Source organism: Mus pahari, chromosome 3 (genome assembly GCF_900095145.1).
Source record: "Mus pahari chromosome 3, PAHARI_EIJ_v1.1, whole genome shotgun sequence".
Lineage (NCBI taxonomy): Eukaryota > Metazoa > Chordata > Mammalia > Rodentia > Muridae > Mus > Mus pahari.
Window position 1 is genome coordinate 19595086 of NC_034592.1, and position 25535 is coordinate 19620620.

General features: G+C 53.3%; 1 protein-coding gene across 13 annotated transcripts in view; it reads right to left on the minus strand.

Annotated features, from left to right (window-relative positions):
* Dnm1 (dynamin 1) overlaps positions 1-25535 on the minus strand; it is a 44397-nt gene that overhangs the window by 16539 nt on the left and 2323 nt on the right. For 9 of the 13 annotated variants that reach the window (XR_003843478.1, XR_003843479.1, XM_029536613.1 and 6 more), the window contains exons 2-11: positions 16155-16228; positions 15738-15887; positions 15267-15470; positions 13681-13779; positions 13430-13590; positions 11911-12053; positions 11658-11793; positions 11495-11562; positions 8702-8840; positions 3633-3719 (exon numbers count right to left, since the gene is read on the minus strand). Coding sequence is in view for 11 of the 13 variants with exons in the window: in XM_029536613.1 (XP_029392473.1) it covers positions 3633-3719; positions 8702-8840; positions 11495-11562; positions 11658-11793; positions 11911-12053; positions 13430-13590; positions 13681-13779; positions 15267-15470; positions 15738-15887; positions 16155-16228 (1261 nt within the window). In the remaining 2 variants the exon portion in view is untranslated. Of the gene's footprint in view, positions 1-3632; positions 3720-8701; positions 8841-10318; positions 10458-11494; positions 11563-11657; positions 11794-11910; positions 12054-13429; positions 13591-13680; positions 13780-15266; positions 15471-15737; positions 15888-16154; positions 16229-25535 lie in introns of all 13 variants that reach the window. The other 4 variants (XM_021194166.2, XM_029536612.1, XM_021194171.2 and 1 more) reach the window with 1 other exon arrangement.

The window sequence follows — 25535 nt, forward strand, 5'->3', positions numbered from 1 at the left end:
GCTGGCCTCAAACTCAGAAATCCGCCTGCCTCTGCCTCCCGAGTACTGGGATTAAAGGTGTGCGCCACCACCACCCAGCTGAGTAAGATCTTTCTTAACCCTAGTGAATAGTAAGTGTTAGTATAGGTTAGGATAGCGTGTGCATAGGAAGATGGAACTGTAGCTTTTCTTTAACTTTTGAAAAGGTTTACAGATAATTCTTTATGTAATGCGTATGGATGTTTTGTCTGCATGCCTCTATATGCATCACCTACATACAGTGCCCACAGAGGCCAGAAGAGGGCATCCAATCACCTAAAACTCGAGTTACAGGTGGTTGTGGGCTGCCATGTGGGTGGTGGGAACTGAACCCTGGTATTCTCTAAGAGCAGCTCTTAACCTCTGAGCCATCTCTCCAGGCCCAGCACTGTAACTCTTGTCTTTGTACTGTGGTGGATGGAACTCAGTTACCTACATAAATGAGGTGACCTGATAATGCTTGACTTTAAAGTTAACTTTTCTAGAACTGTATCTCAGATACGCTCATCAAATAATCAAAGATCTGGGAGCCAGAGTGTCCAAAGTGGGTAAAGTTCTCTGTCTGTCTGTCTGTCTGTCTGTCTGTCCCCCCCCCCTCTGATAAGATGTTTATGTTCACTGCCCAGGCTAGTCTTGAACTCTGGGGTGTAAGTGCTCCTCCAACCTCAGTCTCCCCAGTACCAGGGACAACAGGCCTATGTCTACAAGCTTGGCTGTGGTATAATTTGTAATGGGAGAAATCTGGGAACAAGACAATGGCCATTAGAAAGTGAAATAGATTAGGTGGCCTGACAATGAAAGACTCTATAGATGTTCAAAAGCATAGGAAAATTCTAGGCTGTGGTGGGGGAACACAACACAACAACAACAACAACAACACCACACACACACACACTACAAATTCTGAAGTGTGATATACTTATATTTGGGTCTTTTGTTTTGCTGTGGTTTGTTTTGGTTTGGTTTATGAGACAGGGTCTTATATAGCCTAAGTCTGGCTTCAAGTTCTTTAGGTAGCTGAGGCTAGCTTTGAATGCCTGATCTTTCTGCCTCCACCTCCAAAGAGCTAGGGTTCCAGGCAAATGCCACCATGTCCAGCCTTGAGTCTTGATGAAAGTGACTGCTGGGTCCACCCCTAAGTCCTCTTCCTCCCTTCCTGTGAGCTGGGGCCTGTCCTTCCTGAGGCTGACATTTTGCTGAGGAAGCATTTCTGGACCTGAAGGACTGGCGAACACAAATTACACTCAAGTGAGTCACTCCTTCAGCATGCCAGAGAGATCCAGCAGATGTTCAATAGTGTGACTGTTGTGGAGAATAAGGCAGGATGCACCGGAAGAATATGGTTCCTAGAGGTAGCGCTGAAGCTGGGGGTGTGGCTCAGGTGACAGAGTCCTTGCCTAGCACGCAGGAAGCCCTGGCTTCAGTCTCTAACACCACAGAAAGTGGGCATGGTGGCTCCTTCCTGTAATCTGAGCATTCAGAGGGGAGGGGCAGGAGAAGCAGGACTTCAAGGACTTCAAGTTTATCCTCTGCTATGTAGTGAATTCAAAGCAGCCCGGGCTATGTAAGTCCTAACACTCACACACGCCCGCACACAACTTAAAGATGGGGTATAGTTGGAGGGAGAGAGGAATGGAGGGGAAAAGGAGGTGGGATGCTGGGTAGCATCACACTGAAGTGATTAGTGGGCAGATGTGGGTGAGAGCAGTGTTTGTATAGCGCGTGTGCACATGGAGGTCTGGAGATAAAAACCTTGGCTCTCCTTGCTTGCCATCTACCTTGGTTGAGACAAAGTCTCTTGCTATTTCCTGCTGCACACACCAAGCTACCTGGACCTTGGGCTTCCACCACCACCACCACCACCACCACCACCACCCCCGGAAAGTTTTCAAGACAGGGTCCCTCTATGTAGTCCTGGCTGTCCTGGGACTTGCTATCTGGCCTCAATTCAGAGCGATCCTCTTTCACCTTCTATGCCACCTTCCAGGAACCCTGGAGCACAGCTGTTCCTAAAGGCATTGGGCATCATAAGGGCTTAAAAACAGGAAAGAGAACCAGGGACACATTGTGGAAAAGGGATACTCGAGAGGACAGGGGTGGGCTGAGAGAACAGGAAGGTGGAGCACCAAGGTAAGTTTAGAGAGGTAACAGACAATCAAAGAGGAGGCTGGTGGCGCCCGCCCACCTTTAATCCCAGCTCTTGGGAGGCAGAGGCCGGCAGATTTCTGAGTTTGAGGCCAGCCTGGTTTACAGAGTGAGTTCCAGGCTACATAGTGAGACTCTGTTCTGAGCCTCAGGAGGCCCAAATATCTCTGCTCTTCCCAAAGACAACATCTGGTGTCTAAATTTGTGAATGAATGAATATTTCAGAAACAGAAATGCAAAAGGAGGATGGGCTGTGAGGGCCTAAGGCCAGCCAGAGACTTAGCAAACAGACAGACAGAGAAAGGCCTCAGGGGGACGACTGCAGACCTCCAGGAAGCCAAGGATGCCAGACAGACAAAGAGAAAGGAAGGATCTGGAATCTGGATGCAGGGGGTACACTCCAGAGGATGAGGCAGGAGGATCATAGGTTTGTGGCCAGCTTAGGCTACATAGTGAGATTTCAGGTTGGGGTGGAGGACATATGGGAAGGGAAGGAGGAAGGGAGGAAGGGGGGAGGGGAGGAGCAAAAGGAGCACGAAATGGAAGGAGGAGAGAGAGAGAGGTGGGAGTGTAAAGGGTACATTCAGTGTGGCAGTTTCTCAAATAACTAAACAAATGGGGTCAACCCGGGATGCAGCTCAGCCTGTGTGCTCAGCGCGTGTCTGGCCCTGCATGCAATTCGCAGGACAACTAGTAAAAACATGGTACGTGGCATCACCATGTGATCCACCAACTCCACTTCTGAGTGTAGACCCCAAAGAACTGCAATCAGGGACCTGAGGAAGTATTTGGCCAGCCATATTTATTAGCAGGAGTATATGCAACAGGTGGCAGAGAGGGGCTGGGGAGATGGCTCAGCGGTTAAGAGCACCGGTTGCTCTTCCAGAGGTCCTGAGTTCAATTCCTAGCAACCACATGGGGGTTCACAACTGCCTGTAACTCCGGTGCCATTTTCTGGCCTCCTGGGCACCAGGCACAAAAATGATACACAGACACGCGCGCTCAGGCAAAACAACCACGCACGGAAAACACTTAATGTGGAAAAGACTGTACTAGATAAACGTAGTAGATAGTCAACAGAATATTATTCAGTCATTAAAGAATATTCTGGTAGGTGCTACAAATTTTTGGATAAACCTGAAAGGCATTATGTTATGTAAAACAAACCAGACACCAAAGGATTGAAATACTGTATGGTGTCACTACCACAGGGACCTAAATAAACCAGAAAGAGAGGGAGCTATCGGAGGCTGCGAGGGGACTGTTTATGACAAGCGCAAAGTCAACACTGCAAGACACAAAGCCTTCCGTGGGTGGCGGCGATGGTACCATGGTGTCAAGCGTACTCAGTACTGCCGAACTGTGCCCTTCAAAAGGGCCACAACGATCCACTTTACATTAACCATGTCACCCCATCAGAAAGCAAGTGATCTTGGAAAGAGGGAAGGAGACAGGGACCGCGTGCTCACCTGCTCCTTGGTGCGGCCCTCACGTTCCCGGATGTGGGTGGTCACGATTCGCTCCATCTCCTCCCGCAGACGCGGGTATTGCTGCAGCTAGAGAAGAGCAGGAGGAGAGAGAACCACGTACACATAGGGCCTGGGCCATTAGGCACCCAAACCCCACCTGAGTACAGGGACCCAGGAGCATGGCGCGGGAGCTATGTGTGGGAACACCAACCAGGCCAAGGAGAGCCCTGGGGCCCCAGGAAGCTGATGGCACCGAACCATGGCCGCTCCTCCCACCTAAGTGTGCACTCTAAATGGCAGCTCAAGGGTCTTCCCGGTTCCGGGACCATCTTTACTGGTCCACCTGGGCGATTTCGGTGGGCAGGAGGCAGTCTCCATGGGGAGAACTACAGAAAGAGCCAGGCTGGGGAAGCTGCCATCTTAACGTGGCCGTCTCGAAGGCCAACCTGGCAGACAGGACTTTGAGGAGGCGACCTTACTCCCAAGGCATTCGCTGACCCTTAGGGTTTCCTCTTGCTTTCCTAAAGGCTCTGAATGGCAGCCAGGTGAGAACTGGGGGAGGGGAGGGCCTATGGTGCCAGTGACCTCCTGAGTCAGGCTGGGGACAGACTGACTCCTTGCCAGAGCCGGGGAAGAGGAGTTACAGGGCATAACAGCTGTCACACCAGAGGACATGCAGAAGCTACAGGACAAAGGCATGCAAAGACACAGGGACATGCAGAGATGGGGCATCAGCAGCATGGGCAGTACCCCGCGGGGGGCCTGGCTGGGTATAAACCACCCCGTCCTGTCTGCCACCATCACCAGCTACCTCTGCCCAGGTCCAAAACTTAGCAGACCTAGTAGTTCCTACTGTACTCTGTGTAGCCAAGGATGACCTTGAACTCCTAGGGACCCTGCTCTGGGCTCAGCCATTCTGCTGTAACCTCTCTTTCATGCTGACCCTTCTGGAAAGCCTGTCCAGCTTGAGGACCGAGAGCTGAGTCCCGGGCCTCTCTGTGCTACCCCAGTCTCTCTCCTCTGGCTGGGTAGTAATTGTGCCTCAGGGCTGTGGCAGGACTGGACACCAGCATGCTCAAAGAGGACATGTCGGAGGGATGAGGAGATGAATGGAAGATGAATGTCTTTGCCCTCCTTGCCGGGTGAATAGGCAGAGGCTCCTCAATCTTCTGACTGGGAACCAGCTGTTAGATGGGGCTCCTCAGTGCGCTTCCGAAGATGGAGCCCGCCCACCAGGACCACCCTTCTTCCCCCAGGGTCGCTAACCCCCAGCTTAGACAGGCTCCTGGTCCTGCTTTTCTTCCTGTCCTGGGTCAAGACACTCAGAGGATGCTTTGGGAAGATGTCCAGGTAGTCTGTGCCTGACTCTAAGGGCAATGTGGGGGTCGAAAGGGACTATCAGGGTGGGGAGGAGGGCAGGGAAGGGAGTGGAGTTCAGGATGCCATCCCAGGGAAGGGCGACTCTAGAGAAGCCCACATCCAACCTTCCCGTGGAGGTGTTATAGCTGCAGCTGAGGCAGCCTAGCACAAGTGGCTTAGGAGGACCAGCCTGAGCCCCGGGGCTTAGAAAAAACGCTGGCCGGTGGGGTCTGCTGCCCTATGAGGTTTGTGTGTGTGTGTGTGTGTGTGTGTGTGTGTGTGTGTGGTATGAAGCCTCTGAGCCTGGACAGAAATTTGGGGCTGAGTCACAGTTACCAGGCCTTTGAGGTGGTCCAAGGCTCCCTTCCAGGGCAGGGGTAGGGGTGGAGCTAGGAAGGAGGGAGAGATTTGCCGGAAGAGCGCGGCCAGCTCCCTGCTCTGAGCCTGCATCTACATTTCTCAAGTTTTCCACACGTCCCATATGGACAGGGCCGCCTCAGCCCCCTCAGGAAATTCTGCTCCTTCCAGCATCTTTTTCCATTCTGGCTGCCTCCTCGGAGCGCCTGCCTCCAGGACTTCTAACCAGTTTTTAAAAATGGAACTTTTCTCTCTCGCCGTCCGTGGCTGAGGGGAGCAGCCAGCCCACGGACTACTGGTTTGGAGGTCAGGAGTGGAGCTCTCGAAACCATGAGTTCTGGGTTCCCAGACAGCCCTGCTAGATGGCCTCCTGGAGCCCTTCTTCCTGGGTGCTTTCCTTCTTAGACTTTACCTAGCAACAAACTCTCAGCTGTGTCCAGAGAAAGTAAAATAAAATAAAATTAAATTAAAAAAAAAAAATCATCCAATCCCAGCAGGACTAGAAGTAACACCCAACTCCTTAAAAACGCGGGTACTAAAAAACCAAACAGACCAATATAGGTGGATTTTGCCATATAACGAAAAATAACTGCTGAAGTTAAAACATATGGCCAAAATATGGTTCTCTCTTAAGAAGTATGCTCTCCGTGAAGCTTCTTGCTCCCAGGAACCATCTCACTAGCCACAGACTTCCCTGTGAAATAGAAACAGCGCTGTTCATTCCTCTCACTCAAAACAGTGGTTAGCCTTGGGTAAATAGGACTTTGAATTTTAGGATAGGATACTTAGTAATTTCCTCCCCCAAATGCTACAAACATTCTTTTCTGCAACATATTTTCCATCAGACAGCATACATATCCCTTTAAATCCTAGAGGGTCATGTTGACAGAAGCACGCAGGCCTGTCTTGCCTCTTTTCTTTTGAGACAGGATCTCACATAGCCCAGGCTGGCCTCTAACTCATGAGTAGTGGAGGGTGACCTTGAACTCATGAGTCTCCTGTCTGGGATTGCAGGCGTGGACAACCACACTGCTTTTAAATAGTCCGGGTCTTCCACTGTGGCTGCATGACTTTGCCTATGGCCTCTCGATGGACATAGAGAGCTTTCAGGGCTTTACCATTCATAAGGACAGCTTTCCGGAGGAATGTGGCTATCAAAGCATTCTGAGCTTTGGAGCATTGGTATCTAGCCATCTGTCTTCTAGCAATCTAGCCTAAGGAAACCATCTAAGAAGAGAGAAATGTATCTTCACGTGCAAAGAAACTCATGACCAGATTAACCCTTTGTGGGTGTGCACCCGAACCTGTGCATAGTCACGTGGAGGCTCCTTCTCCACCCTGTATCTGAGCAGAATCTCTAACTAACCCTGGAACCAAGGTTTGGGTAGGCTGGTGAGCCAGCAGGCTCCAGGGCTCTGCCAGTCTGCCTTGCCAGCCCTGGGACCACACGTGTTGCTGCATCTGACATTCCACGTGGGCACTGGGAATTGAACTCAGGTCTTCCTGCTTGTGTGACACGCACTTTACCAACTCTTTACAAGCCATCTCCTAACTCTTGTTTCTTTATGATGTGTTTTAAAATTAAATGTTCAACAAATCCATTCAATGGCCTCTGGGGTCACCATTAAAAATTATTCTATAGGGCCAGGAGGTGGTGGTGCACGCCTTTAATCTCTGAGAGGTGGAAGCAGGTATGAATCTCAGAGTTTTAGGCCAGCCTGGTCTACAGAGTGAGTTCCAGGGCATCCAGGGCTACATAGAGATACCCTGTATCAGAAAAAACAAAACAAAACAACAAAAACCCTGTTTCTAGAGGCGAGGTCAGGATTCCACTGAGCTGTGTGAAGAATGAGAACAGTGGTAGAAAGGAGCAGGGTCCACACGGTTAAGACACACAAGCCAATAATGCACTAATAGGGATGTTTTTGAAATGAGTTATTTTATTTTGTTAATATCGTGTGTGTGTGTGTGTGTGTGTGTGTGTGTGTGTGTGTGTGTGCACGTGGTGTGTGTGCAGGCACACATGCACAATGATGGCTTTACTCACTGAACCAGCTGGCCAGCCCAGAAATAATGGAAGTTTTCAAGGTGGGTGTAGTGGCTCATGCCTTTTCTCCTACCACTCAGGAGACTAAGACAGAGGACTGCCATGAGGTCAGGTCAGCCTGGGCTACACAGCAGATTCTAGGCTAGCCTGGGCAAGAGAGTGAGTCTATGTCTCAAAAAAGTAAAAAAAAAATTTAAAAAGAGGAAGAAGAAGGAGGGGGAGTGGAGGGGGAAGCGAAGGACAGAGGAGGGGAGGGGAAAGAAGAGAACAAAAATGAAATAGAAGTGTTGGCGCATGCTCAGTGCCCTTACATAGACCTGGAACTGTTTCTGCTATGGACTGAGCCCGACAGACAGAGGGCCCGTGGACCAGCCTCTGCACCAAGTCACAGGGACTCCCCAGAGCAGGGCCTGGAGCTATTGGGTGATGCTTACTAGAACCTTGAAGTCAAGGCAGATGTGTACCCTACACATACACCTCAGCTCAAAAGACATTTTCTGATTCAGGGACAGTATGAGGATTCTGGCAAAGTTCCCACTGGCAATGGCTCCCCTTCTGCATGCTGAAAGCAAGTGCTATTTTGCTAAAAAAAAAAAATCCTCAAAATGGCCACAAGTGGACAGAGAAGGGAAACGACATGGAAGAGGTCACAGACAACCCCAAAGAGGCTGTCCATGCCTGACTCATGCAGAGTGCTCCCCCTGAGCACTCCAATACAGAGTGCTCCCCCTGAGCACTCCAATACAGAGTGCTCCCCCTGAGCACTCCAATACAGAGTGCTCCCCCTGAGCACTCCAACTTGCTTTAGGGAAAGCTGTTTTTGAGGTCCCAGGTTTGGCTTTCCTGTCCCAAGAGGTCCTGACCCTGGAACCCACTCCATCTGAGTCCCACTCTGCTTTTCCTGAGATCTGTCTGTCACAAGGTTAATGACACTACCCACTGCTCAGAGTTGTTGAGAGTAAGGGCCAGCACTCAGCCCACTGAAGCATATAGTAGCTGCTCAATAAACAGCCGCCATCTTGTTATCACCATGGTTGCCACTGTACAGTCATCCTTACCAATGGAAAGGAGAACAATGGGGGGGGGGTATGGCCCTCTGACAGGGACAAGGGTCTGGCAGGATCCTGAGTGAAGGCAGTCCCAGGGTTATAAGATGGCGGGCGGGAAACCTCAGGCTGGGGACTGCCTGGGATCCAATGGGGAGCCAAGTGGCCATGACATCTGCTAGGTAGATGGTTCTGCCCATGGCAAGCCGTAACCACTGGGACGTGGTCCGGGCCCAGCCCCTCCCAGGCGGCCGCCATACCTTTTCACTACACTTTCTGATGGTGGACGTGAGCTCACTGACTACCATGTCCACACACTTGATACTGGGCTCTTTGAGCTTCTGCACCTGCTTTTTCACTGTGGCTTCAAAAGCGAGGTCAGGCGTGAAGAGGCCCGTCCTGCACCCGAGGAGGAGGGAGAGGAGGGGGCGGCCAGGTGGGCAGAGGATGGGAGTGAAAGCCAAGCGGCCGGGCTCAAGGGTGGGTGAGGATGGCCAGGCATGGGGGGAAGAGAGAGACACCAACAGAAAGAGAGAGAGAGAGAGAGAGAGAGAGAACAGAAGACACCGTGAGCATGGGACCCAGCCCCCCACCTCTCCCAGGGTTGCACCTGCCAGGTGCTGCCAGGTACCCCCACCCCTAGGGCTCTGGGGTTATGGCCAAAGGTGTAAGGGACCAAACCCCTGTTCTGAGAGAGCCCTTTCCAAGTTCAGATTCTCTGCCCCAGGGATGCCCCTACAATCCTCCTCCATGCTCTTTCCCGGTGCCCCTGGGGTCCTCCTAAGGACCTGACCCAGACCCAGGACCTGGCCACACATCCTGTGCAAGTCTAGGCTTTTGAGTGCCCCTGAATCGCTTTAGCCAGACTCAAAAGCCCGGTCCTATGGGCTACCTCTGCTAGGACACTCGGCTGCCTAGGGAGGCTCTGCACTGCCCACTCGCACAGTCTGTGATGCAGACGGAGCCTCGTGCGTGCAGCAGCCCACCCTCCCAACCCTCCGCTCTGACCTCCTTGCCTGCCCCCACTCCTCCCTCCCTCCTCAAGGGGCCTCCCTTGCCTCTCCTCCTAACAGGCCCTTGGGACACTCAGCTCCGAAAGACAGAAAGCGAGAAGAGGTGAGGAGACAGAGAGGGGGCGGTGATTGAGAGGGGCCGAGGCAGCAGTGGGGAGGGAGGGGTCCTGGGTGAAACCAGTGAGCATGGCACTGAAGAGTCCACAGCCCCAGCTCCCAGCGACAGCTCTGCCACTTCTTAGCAGGTATGGCCGGGGTAAGCTATTCAGTGCCCCGGGCCTCGGGTTCCCTGCTGTGAGAAATGAGCAACATCCTCCAAGCCCTGACTCCCTGGACAGTTCTGTGAGGCTGTATGTCCCTGGAAAGGAGAATGTGGAAGCGGATGGAGTGCCTGAGTGACAGACCCCAAGGAGGGGTGGGAGGGTGGAGAGGATGAAGGACAACAGGAAGACATGGGACCTGCCAGCCCTGGGCCCTCTGCATTCCTCTGGCTGCCCAGGTCCCCGCGCAGTGCCCCAGAAGGTCCTGTCCCTCACATGCCCTCCGGCCGAGGCTTTCCCTAGACCCCTCTAGAGCCTTGGAAGGTAACTCCACCTCTGTGGAAGGCAGGGGCCCAGGGTTCCCTTAAACACCATTCTCTCTGAGCCAGGGGAGATCTCTTAGTGTCCAATTCTTTGAGTCCCCAGACCTGGGGATCAAGGTGTGGGTGAGGTCCTCTCAGAGGGCTCCCCTGTCCGGGTCCTTCCCCACCCCGCTGAGGCCTGTGCATGCTACCGAGGAGGCGGTGGGTTATGTGGGGACTGGCTGAGCAGTGCAGGAAGGGACAGGGGGGGCCGGGGGGGCTGGCCGAGGGCTGCCTGTTACCTTCTTGGTGCACTGTCTAACCGTGCTGATTAGCTCCGAGATAACCATGTCCACACACTTGAGACACGGCTCTCGAATCTTCTTCACCTGCTTTTTCACAATGGTTTCAAAGGCCATGTCTGGGGTGAACAGCCCCGTTCTGAACGCCCGGAGCAGGAGAAGGGCACAGTGTCACAGGCTGGCACTTGCCAGGAGTGCCAGGCCAAGGTCCCTCTCCAGCCCCTGGCTGTGCCTGGGGGCAGAGTCCTCCCACTACCCTTTCTGAGCCTCAGTGTCCCCATCTAGTCGATGGGTTGGGAGGTCCTACTGAGAGGTTTTCCATCCGTGATCCTTGGGCCAGGCCACTCTGCTCGAGACTTTCCCATGTACCTTTGGCTTCCTCTTAAGTGTGGCTGTGAAACGTTCTATGTCCCCAAACTCTGGAAACTGCCGAGCCGAGGCCTCCTTAAGAGCCGTTCTGAGAACTGAGCTTTTTCTAAAGACTGGGTGACGGGATCTTCCGACTAGACCACCTCACTTATCAAATTGTAAACGTCATGCCAAGACAGCATGGGACCTACAGGAGGAGCGCGGGGCTCTTCTGTCTTGTGCACAGAGGTGTCAGATGGGCATAGTGCCAGTCAGAGTCTGGGGTCACCCCCTCCAGAGGAGGGTGGTGTCTAAGCAGCAGGCTCTATCTCCCAGCCCTCCTTTCTCCACCAAGGGGTGGCTTAGGAGGGGAGTGGGTGAAATAGGGGAGGCAGAGCTAACAGGAGCTGGGGGAGGGTCTGACAAGTTGAAAACTCTCCTCATAAAGCAATTTCGAACGATATCTGGGTGCTATGCCCTAGGCTCCACCCAGCAACCCTACCCTTTGCTTGGCTACTTGGGTGGCACTGGACAGAGTTGTTGCGTCCTAGGGAGAGTTGCACCCATCCCTATAGAGTGCTTTCCCTGGACACCTGTGCCTCCAGGCCACTCTCCCAAGGACAGCCAAGGAGGCCAGTGCATTGCAGGCTGTGGGGAGCTCAGGCCCCCCAGCCACCTCCCTTAGCTGAAGCCTGTAGATCGAGGAGTCAGAAAGTTGGGGTTGAGGGGATTGAAGACCAGACTCTCAGGTCCTTCCTACGAGAGGCTCCTTCAGGCCCCGTGCCCCTTGCCTAACGGTGCAGAGCCCACCCTGGCCCCAGTACATGCCTGATGCCATGGATATTCTTGATGGCATAGCTGATCTCCCTTCGAAGTTCCTTCTCATCAAACTCCATCTGTGGTGAACAGACAGGGGGCGGGTCAGCGTCAGCCCTGCGGCTAGGAGATAGAGACAGGGCTTCCCCTTGTGCCTGGGACTGCAGTGCCTTACCTTAACCAGCTCAAAGGGGAAGCGTTCATGGAAGATCCGGTTAATGCGGGCTCCACCTGACAGCTCGTAAGTGTCGATCTGGTCTCCAGAACCCTCGATACGCTTCTCAAAGTCCACCGCAAACTGCTGGACCATCCTGTGTGGGAGGAGGGCGTGGCCTGAGGATGCAGAGGAGGGAGCCCCCCCCCCCCCGGCCCTGGATTGTGGGAGGGGCTGGAGGTTCACCCCTGGGGAATGGGGCCAGGAGCCTTACTGTAGCAGGGCTTTGGTCTTGCGCGCGGGGTCATCCGGTCGGAAGTTCTTGTACTCGTCCACCTCTTTCTCAATGGACAGCAGCTGGCTCTGCAACTTGTTCCGAAGTCCCGGCAGTGTGTCCCGGATGTGGTTGGTCAGTTGCTGGGTGTGGCGGGTAAGGAAAAGGTTAAAACCAATGTCACAAGCCTAAATGCCCACAGGCCTGGGCATGAGGACGGAGGGACACCAGGAGGCTGTGTGGAAGCCGGGAGGCACGGAGCTGAGGAGGACCAGCCAGAAGCTGTAGAGCATTGGTTCTCAACCTTCCTGACGCTGCCGCCACCCTTTAATGTAGTTCCTCCTACTGTGGTGCTCCCAACCATAAGATTATTTTTGTTGCTACTTCACAACTGTAACTTGGCTACTGTCATGAACTGTAATGTAAATATCTGATATGCAGGATATCTGATGTGTGACCCCTTGTGAATTGGTCATTCAACCCCCAAAGGGGTGGCAACCCACACACCGAGAACCTCTGTAACAGTACAACAGCACGCGGGCCGGGAGCTCTGCAGGTGCTCCCAGAGAGGAGCTTTCCGAATCAATATGCCTTAGCTCAATTTCTGACAGAAGTCAGCAATCTGGAGCCATACTTCAAGCTACCTTATTTTGAGAATCGAATGTTTTTAGCCAGGGAAGGCTGAAGGACACCCCACCTTGCACCCTCTGGGCTCCAGTTACCGAAAGGTAATTCTCAAGTTCATGTGCTCAAGTCTGCTCTGTCTGCCTATACCCTATCCCCAGGAGCCATCGTGGGGACACCGTGGGGCAGGGTCCAGTCACTACTGTCCTCTTTTTCAGAGAGTGGTGTCGCAGAGGCTCAAGCTAGTTAGTACCAGTTCTATGGTAGTCTTGACCGCCCCTACACACACTCCAGAAGGGGGGACAGCCCGGGGAAGCTTCTAGAATGTTTGTGGTTTCTGGATCAGCCTCTCTGAATCCTGACAAAAGGACCAGGATGTCCAGCTGAATGCATTCCCGTCACCTCTAGTCAGTGCCGCCATCCACACAAAATCCTGGTCTTCCATACACACTGTGAGTCCTGGGGCTCCCCTTCCACGTCCCAGACAGGAAAGGTCAGCAAAGCCCCTGTCACTACCTCCCTGTGGATCGGGGACAAGTGGCTTTTCTTTTCTGGATCTAGGTGGTTCTGCATTGGATGCTAATCTATCTTGGTCATCCTTAATATGTACTGAAACCGGGCTGGGGAGCTCTGCAATTAAGAGCATTAACTGCTCTTCTAGAGTACCCGGGTTTGATTCCCAGCAACCTCACGACAGCTCACAACCATCTGTAACTCCAGTCCCAGGGGGAGCTAATACTCTCTTCTGACATCCTCAGGCACCAGACACAGACAAAACAACTATACATATAAAATAAAACTTCAAAAATCAAAACACAAGCAAACAAACAAAGACGTACTTGAAATTATTCCTGTTTCCCCCCACCCCCAGCCCTAGCCTGGCCTGCCCTCCTACCTGGTTGAGGACCTTCTGCAGGTAGGGTGTGCCCATGCGGTCAGCCAAGTGGCGGTAGGATGGGTGAGAGAGGAAGAATTTGCGCTCTGCAGCCAAGGCGGCTGTGATGTCCTTCTTGCCATCTATGTCCTTCTGGCTCCGGTTCACCACGCCGATGTAGCCTGTGGAACAGGGTCAAGGTTAAGGGCCAGCCAGCCCACCAGGGAGGGAGATGTGGGGATGCGGGCAGCTCCAGGAGGGTGGATGCTCACCTCTGCGCAAAGGGAGCAGCTTGTTCTCCAGCACATCCCGGGCGTCTGTGCCTTCGTCCATCAGGTCCAACTTGGTGATGACCCCAATGGTGCGCTGACCTGGGAAGTGACCACAGGAGGACTGTCACAGCGGCTCCAGACCTCACTCAGGGGACTTCGTGCATTCTCAAACCTTCCACGCTGTTCCCCTCACCCCCTGTCTATGGCCTCGCCCACTTAGTCGCCCCTTTTTCATGACCCGAAGTGGCCAAAATGTTTTTTGTTGTTGTTACCATTTCTTTCAGAGAGGATCTGGCTATGAAGCTCAAGCTGGCTTCATACCAGATACACAGAGGGGGCTGGAGAGATGGCTCAGTGGTTAAGAACACTGACTGCTCTTCCAAAGGCCCTGAGTTCAATTCCCAGCAGCCACATGGTGGCTCACAACCACCCACGATCAGATCTGATGCCCTCTTCTGGTGCATCTGAAAACAGCTACAGTGTACTTACATATAATAATAAATAAAATAAAATAAATAAATAAATAAATCTTTTTAAAAATTAAAAAAATACTTCTAAATTCTTTTTTTTTCCCTTAAATTTGAGGTATATAACCTGGCCTGGCCTTGAACTCATGATCTTTGTGCCTCCACCTCCCGAGAGATAGGTTCTTGACTGTGCACTACCTCACTGGTGCCAAAATCATATCTTATTACTATTATTATTATTATTAGTAGTAGTAGTAGTATTTTGGTTTTTCAAGACAGGGTTCTCTGTGCACTGTATAGCTCTGGCTGCCCTGGAACTCGCTCTGTAGGCCAGGCTGGCCTTAAACTTACAGATCTGCCTGCTTCCCAAGTGCTGTGATTTATTGATTGATTGATTGATTTTATGTATATGAGTGCCCTATCTTACCAGGTGCTGTGATTGAAGGTGCATGCCATCACCGCCCAGCCAAAATGATATTTTAAGTATACCAGGCCAGGTAAGAACCCAGCACTAAGCTATATCCCCAGCCAGGATAAAACATTTCTTTGTCCCAGCACTCGGGAGGCAGAGGCAGGCAGATTTCTGAGTTCAAGACCAGCCTGGTCTACAGAGTGAGGTCCAGGACAGCCAAGGCTACACAGCGAAACCCTGTCTCGAAAAACAACAAAACAAACAAACAACATTTCTTTGGGGTGCATCTTTTAAGCATCACATTTATTTATTTCCTTATTTATGTATGTGAGTGCACCCATGCCCCATGGGTCAGAAGACAACTGAAGAGTGTAGTTCTCCCCTTCCTCCATGTAGATTCCAGGGATCAAACTCAGGTCATCATTGGCAACAAGGACCTCTTCCTACTGAGCCACCTTGAGGGCCCCCTTTTTAGCTTTTAGAGACAGGATCTCATGTAAGCCAGGCGGTCCTCAAACTTACCGTTTAGCTAGCGCTGGCCTCAGTGTTGGACTTTCTATATTAAGATGAGGCCTCATTATACCCAGCTGAAATGAGTCTAAAGGTTAAGTCCAATCCCACCACGACTTAAACTCTGTAGTGATACCCCTAAACTAAAACTAGACCCCTGCCGCGCCTTGTGCATCAGCTGCCGGTCAAGGACCTACCCTGGGGGTCCACCTCCTTGGCGATCTTGAGGGCATCAGAGTTGGCCAGGTCCGAGTTGGCAGGGGACACAGCCAGGATAAGGCAGTTCTCCTTAGTGACGAACTGCATAAGCATGTCCCGGATCTGGAACTCGATATCAGGAGGTTGGTCCCCAACTGGGACCTTGGTCATTCCTGGCAGGTCCACTAGAGTCAGGTTCAGCACTGGACAGAGAGGCAAAGAGGGCGGGCTCACAGTGTGGGCGTGGCTAGGTGGGCAGAGTTAAAGAACAGGGTCCAGCTTAAAGAGCATCTACTGATGAGGGAGGCCAGAAGTGGGGGTGGGGGTTAGGGAGGTAGGGCGCGAGGTAAGCGGACTTAGGGGACCGCAATGCTCAACAAATAAATGAAATGTGTGGGGTCGGAAAATTGGCCCGGGGGCGAGGCTAGACAAAGAAGCCAGGATGAGGAGGCGGGGCCAGGTATCCTCACCATGGGGCGAGTAGACCCGCAGGTTGATGGGCACTGGCGAAATGCCCTTGTTGGTGCCGGTGACTCGGTCGGTCTCAGCCTCAATCTCCAAGCGCACCTCCTCGAAGTCGGTGAATTTCTTCCCCTTGCAGTGCAGGAACTCGGCATATTCTGCTCCAGAAGTCGGCAGGAGAAGGGAAAGAGACATCAGACCTGGGAAGCCCACCTGAGTGGCATCCTTCTACCGTAATCCACCCTTTACCTCCAAATACAATGAGCCCTTCTTTCCATTTTACAGTTTTATGCCCACTGTCCAGATTGGGATGAAGGACCAAGGAGGGGAGGGTGAGCTTGCCTACTCCGAAAACAACTTCAGTAGCTAGGCTGGACTTCACGTTGGGGAGGGACCACACATGGCTGCTGGTGGAAGACACGAACCTGTGGTAGAATTAACCAGCTGCAGGACCAGGGGACGCCGGGTGACGATGCCAGATCCTCGGGGTAAGAAGTCCCTGCAATGAGTTTGGGGGTCAGAAGAGGGTCAAGATCTGAGGGCAACTGCCTTGCCACCCAGGGAGTACCTGTCTCAGGTCCCACAGCATCTCACTGAGAACACTGTCACTAAGGGGAGGGGCTCTCCTGAGTCACCGCGTCAGGTTGCCAAGAGGCTAGACGAACCAATCCCCAGATGCCCCTCAAATATATACCATGTTAGTTCTGAGCCAAGAGAAAGTCTCCGCCCCCATCCCAGCCGCTGTTATTCTGCCCAGGAGAGAGTGTAGCACAGGATAGCCCAAATAACCGATGGCCAGTTAGAGCTCAGCAAACACAGAGCAGAACTGCCTTCCTCCCTCTCCCTCTGAGCAGGCAATGGTTCCGTTCCTCTTCCCCGGGCCCCATCTGTCTAGAGGTGAAGACGATGCAGACGCAGCCTGGAGGAGGCAAAGAACACAACTCAGCCTCCTTTGGTACCAACTGCATGCCAGCTGCTTTGTGGGCAGCAGCTCATGAGCTCCAGCAAGCAGCCCTGGGAGGAGGATGAAGTTACCGCCCACTTTATAGACGGAGAAACCGCCTCAGGGATCTTCTGATGGCACGACAAAGCAGGCAAGAGCCTGACCTCAGCTCTGTAAGAACTCCTACCCTCCAGGCCCCATGGACTCAGCTCCTCCATAGGACTGCCCCGAGACCTGACAAGCCATACCCAACATTTGCTCCTGCTGATGTCAACTTCTGGATGAGTGTCTGTCAGCTATTCTCAAGTGCCCCACCCATGGCTTCCACAGGCTGGCTGGAGGGTGGAGGCCTCTCCAGGAATCAGGCTGGCAGAATTAGCAGTCACGGGATCCCCCAGAACCCAGGAGATGGGGAAGCAGACCAGAGTCTGAGGGATCCTAGTGACCCAGCCAGTCACCCCCTGGAAGAGACCCAGGGAGACTCCGAGGGCATCAGATACACAGACTCAGCCCAGAGCTGATGGAGGCTCACAACACTTCCTGATGAACCCAGAGCTCAGGCGCAAAGGGTCCAAGGAGAGCAGACAGACCCAGGGGCCTCAGTTTCAAGGCCCCCTCTTGGGACCCTCTCCTGTGCCATCTCTAGAAAAGCAGAGACTGTTGGGGGGCCACCGACTTGGGGAAGTCGAGGGACAGTTGGCATGCATTAATCCTTTCTAGGTACCAGGCAAATGCATTTTCTTCTTGCCACACTAATAATGTACGGGAGAACAGGGCTGGTACTGTCCGCCTACTACTGAATACCATGGCAGCCCAGGGCTCAGTATTTATGAGGGATTTAATGCATTCTAAGGGAATTCCCAAGTCATCAAATGAGACTTTCATAGAGAGTCTCACTTTATGAATGAAGCAACCGAGGCTCAGAGAGGGGAAGCGACTGACTCAAGGTCACACAGCAGAACTGTGAGCTTTGTCTTATTAGTTTGGATTTTGTTGTTGTTTCATGTGTTTTTCGGTGCTGGACTTCAAACCCAGACGCTCCCACATGCTAGTTAGTTAAGTACTCTGCCACTGAACTGTAATACTCCAGCCCCAAGTCTGACATTCAAACCCAAGTGTCTGTTGGACCCCAGAGGTTAGAGATGTCCTCCATCCCTCTGTGCCACCCCTACTCCAAGGAGCCAGATTTAGCTTTTTATATAATTGAATTGAGTCTGATCTGTGCCAGGCCCTGTGCTGGGCCCTGAGGATGAGAGATGAGTCACCAGCTCCCCACCCAAGGCGCTCACAGTGTGGTGGAGGCAGAGAGTAAACAATGTAGCTTGTGGTAGGACAGAGCTGGTCAGGCAGGCAAGGAGGGAGGGAGCCCCAGCCTAGAGGACTTCCTGCCTCATCACCCAGCCTTAAATCAGTGACTCCTTGGGGAGAGTCACCCCTCTCTTTGGGAGGTCTCCAGGATTGTGGAGGTAGCACATTTGTTTTGTCAGTGGCTTTGGTGGGTGTATGGGCCTCGGGTCCACCCTCTTCCTCACCAGCTGCTTGCCAAGCAAAGCCATGGCAACCGTGGTTGCCGTGGAAACTGCAGGAGGGGCTGGGAAGGATGGGGCTCCCCATAGAGAGCCCTCCCCAGGCAGAGATGTGGACTCCCCTGAAGTTATTCCTTGAGAGGACCTCCCTGGGAGCAGATGTGCCCACCCAGCCCTGGATGCCTGAGGGTGTGGAGGGCTCTGGAGAGCCTCAGAGAGTGGAGGGATGGATCCCACTCTCCTGCCTGAGACAGTTGATGGCTGCTCAGGGTCTGGCCCAAGTCACTGCCACCTCAGAGCTGGAGCCCATAAGCAGCACTGGCCAAGACCAAGCTCTCAGAGGCCCAGGGTGACGTCAGGAGGCCAGGCTCTCTAAACGAGGCCTATGAGGCCTGAGTCAGAATCCACGAGGCCGCTTGTTACAAGTGCTGGTTTCTCGGTGTGCTAGATTCAAGTCTCCAAGGGTAGGCCACACTAAGCAACAATATCCTGTATGACTGTCATGTTTTCTTTCACTACAGCTTGCTTGCCTTAGAGGCTAAGGGGCAGTGCCAGGTACAGGCCGTGGGTTCAAATCCCACCTCTACCCTTCCCTTGCCTGGTGCATTTGGACTCATTCCCTCATTCTGAGTGTGTGCTCAGCTATGGTGGAACATCAGACATGGGTGTTAAAGGGTTTGTGGGGCCTCTTGGCAGAAAGACTGAGCCCATGCCCAGGACATGAAGACCGCAGGGGCTACCAAGAAGGATGCTTCACTTTCAGCCTCCTCTAGGAGGACCCCTAAGCTTCAGCAAGAAATCTGAAACCCCACAGAAACCTCTGCCTCACCTCCTCTGGGTACGGAATCCTGACTGAGGCACCATGAGAGAAAAGCAAGATGAAAGCAAGGACAACAGCGGAACAGAGGGCACCCCACTCCCCCATCACTGCCCTGAAGGTGGGGCTGAAGCCCGGAGAGGGTAAGGCTGGATGAGGACACAGAGCAGTGGAGAGTGGCTGAACAAGAACAGGACCCAGGAAGCCTCACATGTCCACAGGCAGGACCAGCAGCTCCCCTCACCCCCATGAGCAGACACCGCGACACAGAGTAAGTCCTCTGGAGACACTAGAAGGAACTGCTTTGTGGCTTTTCTGACACCTGGACACTGTGGCTCTCTGTGAAGGGTCAGCATCTTTGACTCGACCTCTGGTCAGAGCCACCATCACACCTCCTGTTTAGGTAGGCCTAGGGGACAGCAGAGCAGGTCTCTAGTAGGGAGAGCGTACGGGCTCGTTAGCACCACAGGCCGGGGCTGCGCCCAGCATGGGAGGGCAGCTGGTGGCCTGCCAGCTCTCCCACTCATTTTGAGCAGATGGCCGTTTCACAGGGAGGCCTTGCCTTGCCATCTGCAGAGACACCTTCAAACCTGAGGCACAGAAGGGACCAGACAGCCGCCTCTCAGGACCTCCAGCACCACCTACCTCCTCCCGAAATCGGCACTGTCATTCCCTACCCACAGAGGCAAGAAGCACCACGGCCATGTGCCAAAGCGACTCCCCTGCCTCCTCCGGCACCTGAGGCTTGAGGGCCAGAGCATCCTGATTTCCTGACCCTGCTTGGGAGCAAACGATGGTGAGAAGTGACTCTGTCTATGTGGACGGTTGGTTCTCCTGCCTTCTGCTTCTTGGGCTCCAGCAGCAGACAGGTCTGACACTGTCAGAGCTCCCGCTTTGGGGCTGTGGACAAGTGACCGTCCCTCTCTGTGCCTGTTTACACACCAGCGCAACGGATGGCGCTGAGGCTTATTGGGGTTAAGGGCTGACAAGCTACGTTTGTTATAGTACACGGACCATCAGCCAGGGAGGGAGGTAGAAGGTGGGTTTCCAGCCTGACCAGGAGAGGAAGGGTGGTCTGGAAGAGCACAAGGGATTTCAAGGGCAAACGGAGCTCCTGAAAGTGTCGGGCGGAGCTGGCTGGTCTCTGAGGCGGCCTCTGAAGCATTGATCTGGAGTGACGGACAGAGATTTTGTCAGCCAAGAAACACAGAGGGAGTAGGTGAGGCTGCCTCGGGCAACAAGTCCTCCTCTGTTCACTGGACTCCAGGAGACCCGGGAGGCCAGAGGCAGCCAGTGCTGCAGCTTGTAAATACCAACCCGATGCTCCACCTTTCCCGGTCTAGCCTTGGCCTCCCTTCATGTACTAATGCAGAGACTGGGTGGGCCCTGCCTCCATAGGCTGAGTGGCACGAGGTGAGGCGGGCACAGGGCGAGGCAGGCACGAGGCAAACACCCTGCTGAGCGGAGGACTTCTCCCAGTGCCCACTTAACAGCTCATTGGATGGCAGGGGACACTGAATCACAAGAACAAAATTGTCGTACAAGGTCATAGTGCAAGTTGGTGATGGGTAGGACTCCTGACAGCAAAGTTCAGCCTTCCTAGCCCCCTCTTTCCCTTTGTCTTTCCATCCATGAAGCTCTCTCCCTCCCTCCCTCCTCTCCTCCCTCCCTCAAGTCTTCCCTTCCCTCTCTGAGATGATTATACTAACAAGTTATGTATAATTTTCAAAATGGAAATAGTTTCCCTTTTCCCACCTAATTAAAAAATTAAGACTTTTAAGCCCTGTAGTGGTGGCGCACACCTTTAAACCCGGCACTCGAGAAGGCAGAGGCAGGTGCATCACTGGATAGTTAAGGCCAGCCGGGTCTGCCGAGTGAGTTCCAGGACAGCAAGAGAAACACAGAAAATTTCTCTCTCAAAAAAGAGGGGTGTGTGTGTGTTTGCATTTGAAAAAAGATTCAAGCAATACATAAACTGTTTTTATAAAGTAACCCCCAACTGTTGCCCCAGCCCCCGACAGCTGTCGTATGCTTCATTAGTGTGGCCGCTAACTGCTGGCTGGAGCCCTGAAATCTGCAACGTTCTGAGATTTCTCTTCTTTGGGTGATGGAAATGTGTAAAATTAGTTTATGATGATGGATGCAGGACTCTCTGCAAAGGCACCAAAAACAAAAACAAAAAACAAAAGACCACTGAATTGAGCACTTTGAAATGGGTGGGTCTTAGCTGGGCATGGTGGCGCACGCCTTTAAGCCCAGCACTTGGGAGGCAGAGGCAGACGGATTTCTGAGTTCGAGGCCAGCCTGGTCTACAGAGTGAGTTCCAGGACAGCCAGGGCTACACAGAGAAACCCTGTCTCGAAAAAACACAAAAAAGAAAAAAAAATGGGTGGGTCTTATGATACATAAGTCACACAACAATAATATCATCTTGGCCAGGTGTGGTGGCACATGCCTTTTGATCCCAGCACTCAGGAGGCAGAGGCAAGTGGATCTCTGTGAGTTCGAGGCCAGCTTGGTCTTCAGAGTGAGTCCAGGACAGCCAGGGCCACACAGAAAAACCCTACCTACACACACACACACACACACACACACACACACAAGAAAGAAATCTATTATCTGGACTGACTGTTCTTATGGGTGGCTAAGGTCAGTGTGATCAATTTCTCCATCTCCCAGGTGGAAAATTGAGGCTCAGAGGGCAGAAGTCACATGACCCTCAGGCTCCTACAAGCCACCAGATCAGGGGCATCTCCCAGGATATCTGGTACAGATCCCTTGAGACTGGTATTTTCCTGTCATGGCAGCTTGAGGAGAAATCTCCAGTTTCACTCCCAGGAGTGTGTCCCTGCTCAGAGCCTCAGTTTGTCCATCAGTGAAATGGGACTCTGCACATCAGCTCTGTTCTAGGGCCCTTGAAAATGATGCCCTAGAGCCAGAGGCGCTGACTGTGGAAGACCTAACCCAGGCTGCCCACTGGGGGCGCTCAAAAGCCAGTTGGTCTGGCTTGGTGCCCTATGGGAGTGCTGGGGTCTCAGGCAGGTGAGGGCACAATCTCCTACTGAGATCTGGTTATAGCCTCTTTGCCCCTCTAAGAGCAGGAGCGCAGAGCCCAGGTAAGGAGCATAGAGAGGCGCTAAAAAAAATGCTAGAACGGCTGTCTCCAGGCGCTCCCAGCCTCTTTGCTTTAAGGGGAAACAGCCCCTCCCTGCACATGGAACAGGGCCAGCACAAGGAGATAGGGCATCGGGGAGGGCATCCGGAGGAGGTGTTGGCAGGAGTCTTGGAGGTCGGAGTCAGCGAGGGAAAGGAGAACAGAGCAGACAAACAATGTCAGAAGAGACCCCGTGTGTGGGCTGAAGGTAATCAGGCCAGCAGGGCTCAACTGGAGATCTGGGGCTCAGTTTTGAAGGGACAGGGTCCAAAGAAGGATTAAGACAGAGGAGGCTAGAAGGAGGGGAGGGTTATAGAATCCCCTGCAGGTAGGCAAGACTAGACCAGGAGTCAGAGGTGGCTGCTCTGGTGGCTGGTCTTGTGGGGCTTAGGGACCAAACGCTGGCTGTGCTGGCGGAGGAGGCTGGTCCTGGGTCTCTGTCCAGGGCACTGGGCATCTACCACTTAGGAATCTGCTGTAAGCACTGTTCAAGACTAATAGGCCATTTTCTTGTTGCCTGTAGAAATCCCAAGACTCTAGAGAGCTCTTCTCCTAAGCTTGCCTGGTCCTCAAACTTGTATCTCGGAAGGAATGAGAGTCACAGAGACACCCAGAGGGAAGACAGGGCCAGGGCTGTACAAACGGACAGGTGTGGAGTGTGAACCGGCGTGTGGGAACGTCTGGCCTAGAAGCAGGAGACCTTGCCAAGAGAGAGGTCCTTTCTGGAGCCATAGGTAATATGACAGGGTGTTTACCTATGACCGTGGAAGGGCTCTGTGGTGCAAGATGGAATGAGAGGGGACAGAGCAGCCTGACAAAGGAGCCATCTGCCCCCACTTGAGGTGGGCTTGCCAAGGGCAGAGTGTACTGCCTTCAGCAGCAACTCGTCCTGATTTACCACAGCAATCCTTAGACATGTGGTACGTGGGCCCCTGGTTTGTTCCTGCCCACGCCTGACAACGCTGTGCCCACACCTGGCTTCCTGCACCAACGTCCTTCATGGAGACCCGAGGAGCCAGGATTCCCATCCTCTGACCCCAACCAAGCCCAGGAAACTCTACTCTCCTGGCGCCAGGATCAAATGCCTTCTGCAGGGGTCACCTTTCATCCTTAGCCCTGGGCCACCAGGATGGCGGGTGGGGATGGAGGGAGACATCTTCTGGCTGAGGCCAGCCCCAACGGAGAACTCCAGGCACGGCCAGAGGCAGCAAATGCTCTGAGGGGACCATGGGGGTGGGGGTCGTGGACTGCCCCTTCAGACTGGTTCTCCCCACACCTGCATGGCTTCGTCTTCCTCCAGCTCCTCTGTCCTAACAACTCTTAATCTAGGTCAGCCTTAATGTCACTTCTTCAGGGTGAGCCCAGGACATGTCCCTTCTCTCTGCCCATCCCAGGCTAGGGACCCCTTGACTCTGATGTCTGCTGAATCCCCTCACTCTCTTCAGCTTCAGTCTCCAACTCTGAGAAATGGGCTCACTAGTGATCAGAAAGAGTATGGACTTAACAGTGAGGGTGGGCAGCTTCCCACGGGAAAGTGAGGCCCATGGCAGAGAAGGACAATGGAGGCCAAGCCCGTGGAGTGGGACACAACCATCGACCTCTCCCTGGCTGGCCACTGGGCTCTGAGCAGGAGCTTGCTTACCACCCCTGCCCTCCTGGATGGAGAAGACACATCCCTGCTACATGTGAGTGGGACATGACCTTACTGTACCCATTTTACAGATGTGAAAACGGTAGACAGCCAGGGAGAGGGGAAAAACACACAGGGGTTGTTGTGGTCGCCTTGTTCCCACTGATTCTCTCCCACCCCCTGGACAAAAGGTAACCGCTTACCTGGCCTGCTACCCTGGAGGCATGCTGGGAGAGAGAGTGTGTAGGTGGCCCCAAAGTGGAGCAGAGAGATAGCACTGAGGATACCAGGCATCTGTTCGGGAAATGCTGGAGAGTCTGGGGGTCCACAGACACTCCTCCAGCTGCACTATGCCGTATGATCTCATCCGTTCTCTTGGGACTGAATCCCATGTCTACACCAGCAGCTTCCAAATTTGTCTCTCCCATGGCCCTCCCCCCCCAGCTCACCACCGCCACCAGGAGCTGTCTAGGGCATCGTTGGCTCAATATGCTCAAGACTGAATCCCCGCTGCCTTTAACCTATGCACACCACCCCACTGGCCCCTAAGGTCAGTTCCCTAGGGTCTCCTGATCCTATGATGCCATCACCCCGGACCCTGAAGTCACCCTGGATTCCTGCTCAGCCCCTCCCACTTCCTCTCCTGTCTATCAGCCAGTGGGACCTGGCCCCACACAGATCTAAGCCCACACTCTCCGACATCCCTGGAGGAGTGTCCTTAGACATGGCTCTTGCCTCCTTCCGTTCTCCCATTTGTCAGAAGCATCTCAGGTCACCCTACCACTCCAAAGATCTTGAAAACAAACCCAATCCCTCACCATGGCCTGAGGGCTCACAGATGGAGGTCCTGTCTAAGCCTGTCCCATTGTTCCTGCCTAAACCTTGTGGTGCCTGTTTGTATCTCAAACTGATTCTTTCCTGCCCCAGGCCCTTTGCACGTGCTGTTCCCTGGCCTGGGATTGTTTTTGGTTTTTTTGTTTGTTTGCTTGTTTTGTTTTTTTGTTTTTTTTCCCCCAGCATCTCACATAGCTTGGCCCTGCTTGGTTTTCCTAGGTGCGACCTTCCTCTAAGACCTTCCGAGCCCTCCACGTGAAAGGCAGCCCAGATCCTGGAAGACAGAACGCAGCTTCCAGGTGTCTCAGTTTCTCTCCCTGGAATGCACAGCTTCACCAGAAGCTTCTCTAGTGTGACTGATGTGGACCCTCCAAGAATGACAGCTAAATGACTGAATGAGCTGGCTTCACCTTTCCCCATCTGTAAAGGGAAGGGAAAGGAACAGCAGAGACTCAAACAAGACCCAGCAGGGTCCTGGCTAGCTGCTGGGTCACTACACTGCAGAGCTGACACGGGGTCCTCCTGGATGCCCCAGAGCCTGCCTGGCCTGGATTGGCTTGTCTCCTCTAGGGAGTTTCTCACTTCCTCTCCATGGGGGTTTGGTGCTCTGAAAGGCCCAGGAGAAAGAGCTGTTGTTACCATGTTCACGAGTCTGGGGACCCAGAGCTAGGCAGAGAGGTAGGGAATCCGTGAGGTCGGTCACGGGTGGGGCTGGATGGACCCTGACCCCACCCCCTAGCCTCTCTGCTGCTGCTCATTTTGTGGCTTCTTCACTAGCTTTTAAGGGCTGACGAGCCTGCCCGCTTGCTCCTCCTCTGTCCCAGACCTGCATCTGGGCATCCTCCACGCCCTCCTGGCTGGAGCAGCGGCCTCTCGACAGGTCAACAGCCGTGGCTACCACC